The sequence below is a fragment of the Takifugu flavidus genome, chromosome 8 (assembly GCF_003711565.1).
Source record: "Takifugu flavidus isolate HTHZ2018 chromosome 8, ASM371156v2, whole genome shotgun sequence".
Classification (NCBI taxonomy): domain Eukaryota; kingdom Metazoa; phylum Chordata; class Actinopteri; order Tetraodontiformes; family Tetraodontidae; genus Takifugu; species Takifugu flavidus.
In genome coordinates, this window is record NC_079527.1 from 10,141,989 (window position 1) to 10,148,206 (window position 6,218).

Sequence of the window (6,218 nt, forward strand, 5' to 3'; positions counted from 1 at the left end):
ATGAAATGTTATTCTATAAAGTTGATAGATTTTATTTTACAAAAATAAATAGAATACTTTAGAATAAATTAATAAAGGAAAATTGTTGCTTTTAGGGGCACATAAAAGCGGCAGAAAATATACCCTGAAAAAGTATAATCACTTAAGGTCTATCGACAACAGCGTTTTTATCTAGCATACACAGAGACTATTCCTGGGTTTACGGAGACATGCGATTAGTTTGGGTCGGAGACTCTTGCGCATGCGCACAACTCGTTGGACGCGAAAGGCGGAGAGCGATTATCGTCAAGTTATGTTTGTATTCAAACCGGAAATAGATAATATACAAATGTTTTGCAAAAGCAGTATATATACTGCATGTATATTATGCACTATGTACTATATATACATATATATGTGTGTATATTAAATTTAGATGCTTTAAGTTAGTTTTTAGGACCACAACACATACCACTGTGAAGCGGCGTGTTTATAAGGAAACGTGTATTTTCTGAAAGGTGTCGGTGACCTTTTGTTTTGAAAACTCATGGCAGGGAATTTATTGCATTTCCGTTTAGCTTTACTCAATAAATTTAGACATAAAAACCCCGCCAGGTTCTACTTTCGCCGACAGTTGTCCCATCGGCGACTGTAACAGCATCTTTAGCGGCGCATTTCAAGCTTCATTAACCTTCCCCGGGGTCCCTTTTACCAAGTGAACATGGAGAACAGAATCGGCGATGTTTCGACATATAAGGTCAGTGGTTTTTATTGCAGCCCTCCACTGTCAAGGCCGAGGAGATTAGAAACTCAGCCAAAATAGGAAAGAAGGCTGAGAAATGTTCGCTGCATTTGTGTTTTCATCTTACCTCTAACCCTGAAACTATTTAGCAGAGAATACAACCCAAAAATGAAGATGGACTAGTTAGATTGTCCTGGGCAGGGCAGCCTCTGGCCAATTTCTTTTAATTCCCATCCATCAGTTTTCCCCCACATATTTGAAGTGGGGGGTCAGCAACAGCTGCTAAAACAGCTAAGTTCTTACTAAAATCAGTCACATTTTGTCCGTTTGAAGCCAATGTTGAGAGATTATAATAATTTGCCAAAAAATACAGCCGGGTTTGGAATGTGGACAAAGCTCGAGCGTCTTTTGATGGTTAATAATAATAATAATTGTGTGTCCTTCCAGGTTTTTAATGACCCCATCCATGGTCACATCGAGCTGCACCCTCTTCTCATCAAAATCATCGACACCCCCCAGTTCCAGAGACTGCGAAACATCAAGCAGCTCGGAGGGACCTACTTTGTTTTCCCCGGAGCGTCCCACAACCGCTTTGAACACAGCATAGGGTAGGTTGATGGCACGAAAAAACAAGGGTGCCAGTCCAACATGTCGACGATTACCAATCAAATTAAAGATATTCTGTTTACTCGCCTATTTTTACAGGGTGTGCCACCTGGCAGGACAACTTGTTTGTTCTCTGAAAGAGAGTCAGCCAGAACTTGACATCTCGGACAGCGACTGCCTCTGCGTGCAGATAGCAGGGCTGTGCCACGACCTGGGTGAGCCAAAGGGAAACTGTTCGTTTACAGCTCGCTTGAAAACTGATGTCGGCGTGAACCCAACCCAGTCTGATCCAATTGCTCTCCCCCAGGTCACGGTCCATTCTCCCACATGTTTGATCGCAGGTTCATCCCTAAAGCAAAGCCTGAGCTGAACTGGCAGGTAGGACAGGGCGCACCAAAAGAACCATGAAGGCTTGTCTTGCATGCGTACAACATTAAAAGCGTATTAAGTCATAAACATGGCAAGTGCAGAGATAAGAGTTGTTTCGCGAGTGGCCCTAGTAGGATCAAGGTTCTGCTGATGCACCAATAAAAAACAAGATTCATATCAAACTCATCTTTACCTGAGATCAGCTCTTTCTATATGACTACTGTGTTGTTACTGGGGTTTCGTTTTCAAAGGGTTCCTGTATTAACGTGGTCTGTTTCTGCTGCAGCATGAGAAGGCTTCTTTAGACATGTTTGACCACCTGGTTGAAGCCAACAACCTGGAGCCAGTGATGAAGCAGCACGGGCTGACACTGCCCAAGGACCTGGACTTCATCAAGGAACAGATTGCTGGACCACTGAGCAATGGAGCATCCCAGAACAGCCAGGTACCTGTTGCCATCCATACCACAGATATCAAGGATGCTTTTATTTTGCTGACAGTTGGCGGCCAGTTTAGCTCAGACTGCGAGGAGCTTGTAGTGCACGCTTGGCTGGGTCTGATGTAGGTCTGTGCACATGTCACTTGCATAACAGGAAGTTATAAAATTACCTTCCACACGAACAGTTTTACGATAATCTGTGCGTTTTTCCATCTCCTTTTGTCCTCAGTCATCCTCCCATTGGTCGTATAAAGGCCGTGAAAAGAACAAGTCCTTCCTCTATGATATCGTGGCCAACAAGAAAAACGGCATCGACGTGGACAAGTGGGACTACTTTGCAAGGTCTGGATCAAAATTTCCAAGCTTGGGCCTTGATTTTTGAGGAAGATTTGCATTTATTTCCATAGTTTTTCCACTCTGTCTTCAGGGACTGCCACCACTTGGGCATCCAGAATATTTTTGACCATCAACGCTTCATTAAATTTGCCAGGGTGATTGAGGTGGATGGGGAGAAGTACATCTGCACTAGAGACAAGGTGCCTGTATCAGTCTTCGTAACAATCCATTCTGGCGCAAAGCTTGTTCTGATAGTCTATAATCCATGTTTCCAGGAAGTGAACAACCTGTATGACATGTTCCACATGAGAAACTGCCTCCACCGAAGAGCCTACCAGCACCCGGTGGGCAACATCATCGAGATCATGTGAGGAGATCCCGTGTCTGCATCCTTTTGCCCCACTGTCTCGTTCTGAAAGTAACACCGTCGGGTGTGATTCTGCAGGATCACGGAGGCCTTTCTGAAAGCAGACAAACACATCAAGATTGAAGGATCGGGGGGGAGAACATTCACTCTGTCCACAGCCATAGATGACATGGAAGCCTACACCAAGCTAACAGGTTTGTAAGTGCACCTCTGTGTGCTGAGCGGGTTCATAGTGACTCTTGTCGTGTAATTTTTAGCCGTTTGGAGAAATAAACAATGAATCTAAGTTACTGCATAGGAGATGGTTTTATTCCAGTCAGTCGGTCGGGATACACACACGGAAGCATGCGGAGAGATCTCTATTAAGTGTTCACAGTTCTGATCTTATATAGCCGAAGGCCCGCCTCTGAGGCACGGACACAGGACGTCTTCACAGCACGTGTGTGCTGCATGCACCGCAGGAGTTTGGTGCCTTCACAGCATGTGTTCCAGCTGGCGCAAGAAGTTGAATGACTGAGAATGCCCCCCGCCCCCAGTCGTTTGACGCTGGTCTCCTTTGAACCTTTGTTTCTTGCAAATGCATGAGGTGGCAAACGGACTTCATCTGCTCTCCTAAATTTCCATTTCAACCCTTCCTTTTGCACTCAATTTACTGTACATTTCACAATCAAATTCCATTTCACGCTCTACTAATTTATTCAGAACATTAGCTTTAAGTAACCCTCTCTAACCCTTATAATTTTTTACAACTCCTGATTTATCCTGCAGATCAAATGTTTGAGCAAATACTGAACTCTTCTTCCCCGGAACTGGCCGAACCAAGGAAGATTCTTCATGACATCACTTGCCGACGCCTCTACAAGTATTTGGGCCAAACACAGTCAGAAAAAACCCTTGAAGAGTCAGAGGTTTGTGTTTGTGTCAGCTGCCTGCACCATTCCACACACACACACACACACACACACACACACATACACACACACATCTGTGCCCACATTAGTTGATAGATAAAATAGATTTCTGTAATTTGGGGTTAAAAAAACCACAGATGTGATTCTTTTGTGATCCAGTCACATCTAATGTGTGACACCTGTTTCCTCTCTTTTCCCCTAAGGAGGAACTTCAAGCTGAGTTGGCTCAAACTGTTCCAGAGATTGGTGCCAACGATGTTCATCTGCAACAAGACGACTTTGTAGTCAATGTCAGTGCATTTTATTTTTCTGTATTACTTAACCCAGAATATTCACTTATTGCTCCATGGTCCACAAAATTGTTAAATCGATATAAAAATGTCCCTTTCTGTAGCTGATTAATATGGACTACGGCATGAAGGATCAGGACCCCATCGAAAATGTGCGTTTCTACTGCAAAGATGACCTGAACAAGGCCTTCGGGATTCGCAAGGACCAGGTCTGGAATGAAGACCTGTCTTGGTCTGTGCTATTAGTCCTTTTAGTCCCAAAAACAACTCTGTGCTGCTCTTCCTCTCCTCAGGTGTCTAAACTTCTTCCAGAGAACTTTACTGAGCAGATGATCAGGGTCTACTGCAAGAAGACTGATGACAACAGCCTAAAAGCAGCCAAGAATATATTTGTCCAGTGGTGTTGGAAGAAGGGATTCTCCAAGCCGAAGGTAACACCATAAGAAGTTGGTTTATTGCCTCTGCACATTAAGAATTCCACATCTACAGCAATTCTAATGTCAGTTCAGCCTGGAGAGAAGGAAATTCACATTAGGAAAATGTCCCTTGTAATCTGTCCTCAACAGGACGGGGACGTGATCGCACCGGACGTGACGCCTCTGAAGCTCGAATGGTCCAGCAGCAAAAAAAGCAAAGACGGGGAGCGTCCCAGCAGCGCTGGAGACCCGAGCAACCTAAGTGCGCGAAAAAAGCTGAAATATGACTCCTGAATATTTGTGAGGGTGAGCAGCATTTTGAGGAAATTATATTTTTCTACAAGTTTAGTCTCTTGAAAGTTTAGAAACCAAACTATATTTGATACCATTTTTACCAAAAGACATCACCTCAGGGTGTAATTAAAGTGATGCCATGAGTGGGCGTTTACAGGAGCACAATATCGTCAGGACTTTTGTTTTAGTTTGATCATTTTAATCGGATTTTAATTTGGACACTCTTGTCTGTCTGCTCATATTTTAAAGACAAACTGATTTAATTCTGTCAACTTCTCAATATGCTCCTATCATGTATCAGGGCTGGTGTCAAAATCGTGGGCAGTTAAAACTGCCAGAGTGCTTTTTACAGCTATTTTCAGAGCTTCAGTTTTTATTAATATATATAAATCAAAACTGCAGTCACTTTAAAAGTTTTCTTCTTTAAACTTAGCTTAGCCTTTTTTACTATCTGTGGATTTTCCTTTAATCTTACCTTAAAGGTATTTATTTTCAGAGCTTTTGCATGAGTGCTTATTTTTCTTAAAGTGGGAAACTTGGGCAATATTTGTTTACCTCGTAGCTCTAGCGGAACATTTTGAAATGTTTCTTAATTTAACAATGCAACCTCAAACTTGCTTTGTGTCCTGGTTGTTTTCATACCTGATTGTAAAATGTTTGGCTCGAAAGAATGTAAAAAAAAAAAAGATCTTATATTTGGTATTACTGTTGGGGGAAAAAAAACAATTAAAAATGCTTATTGCTTTAATTGTGCCTGTAGTTATTGTTCTCAGTATATATGTGTATGTATATGTATATATATATTGATTTGTTTGTCAGAGCTTTTAAATGTTTCCACTCCTTGCTAGAAGGCAGCAAAGGCTGATTATGGATGGCAAATTTAACTGTTTAAAGCGGTATTTGTAGAAAGTAAGGCCTTTTACTCTGTTATTGATGCATTTGTCCAGGTGATTTTTTTGTGGTAAGCAGAAATACTGACTATGCCATCAAACCTGAGAAGGTTAAGATTTATATACTCTGGGCCAAAAAAAGAAAGATTGGATTCATCAGCTTTATTTTGAACATGTAAAAAATTAATGAAAGGTTAATCTTAATCTGGACAGACAGATACAATACAAAAGCATGAAATTAAAAAACATTTACATATCTGAAAAGAAATGGGAAGAACTAATACTTATTTAATCCCACCCCTCATCCATTCATCAGTAATATTCTAGTATTCCTTATCAATATACATCCATACACTAATAACTTGCTGTATATATATAGACAAACACATATCCTTAGTCTAAATTCTTTTATCTAATCAAGATCATCACTTTATACCTCCTTTTATACTTTAAAACATTCAATTTTTCCCCACAGTTTCAGTGCACAATTAGTAATGGATGGATGGATGGATGGATGGATAGATAGATAGATAGATAGATAGATAGATAGATCGATCGATACACAGGAAATAATCTCAT

General features: G+C 41.3%; 1 protein-coding gene across 3 annotated transcripts; it reads left to right on the forward strand.

Annotated features, from left to right (window-relative positions):
• The first annotated feature begins 468 nt into the window (after positions 1–468).
• samhd1 (SAM domain and HD domain 1) lies at positions 469–5,497 on the forward strand. 3 transcript variants are annotated; one of them, XM_057040409.1, is made up of 14 exons: positions 470–736; positions 1,169–1,329; positions 1,427–1,542; positions 1,635–1,705; positions 1,983–2,141; positions 2,365–2,477; positions 2,563–2,671; positions 2,747–2,838; positions 2,917–3,032; positions 3,607–3,746; positions 3,953–4,039; positions 4,144–4,248; positions 4,333–4,470; positions 4,606–5,497. In XM_057040409.1, the coding sequence occupies exons 1-14, from the start codon at positions 701–703 to the stop codon at positions 4,747–4,749; spliced, it is 1,587 nt and encodes a 528-aa protein (XP_056896389.1). In that variant the 5' UTR covers positions 470–700; the 3' UTR covers positions 4,750–5,497. The 3 variants fall into 3 exon arrangements, with proteins under 3 accessions (XP_056896391.1, XP_056896389.1, XP_056896390.1); XM_057040410.1 differs by having other exon boundaries at positions 596–721; XM_057040411.1 differs by lacking the exon at positions 4,144–4,248 and having other exon boundaries at positions 469–736.
• Positions 5,498–6,218: the final 721 nt, after the last annotated feature.

What these genes read in the sequence shown, in the direction of transcription:
- samhd1 (XM_057040409.1), top strand. Translation starts at nt 701, where the DNA reads ATGGAGAACAGAATCGGCGATGTTTCGACATATAAG. An exon ending in AGCCTGAGCTGAACTGGCAG is followed by an intron (nt 1,706 to 1,982) that starts GTAGGACAGGGC and finishes TTTCTGCTGCAG; the next exon opens with CATGAGAAGGCTTCTTTAGA. An exon ending in GGCAACATCATCGAGATCAT is followed by an intron (nt 2,839 to 2,916) that starts GTGAGGAGATCC and finishes GTGATTCTGCAG; the next exon opens with GATCACGGAGGCCTTTCTGA.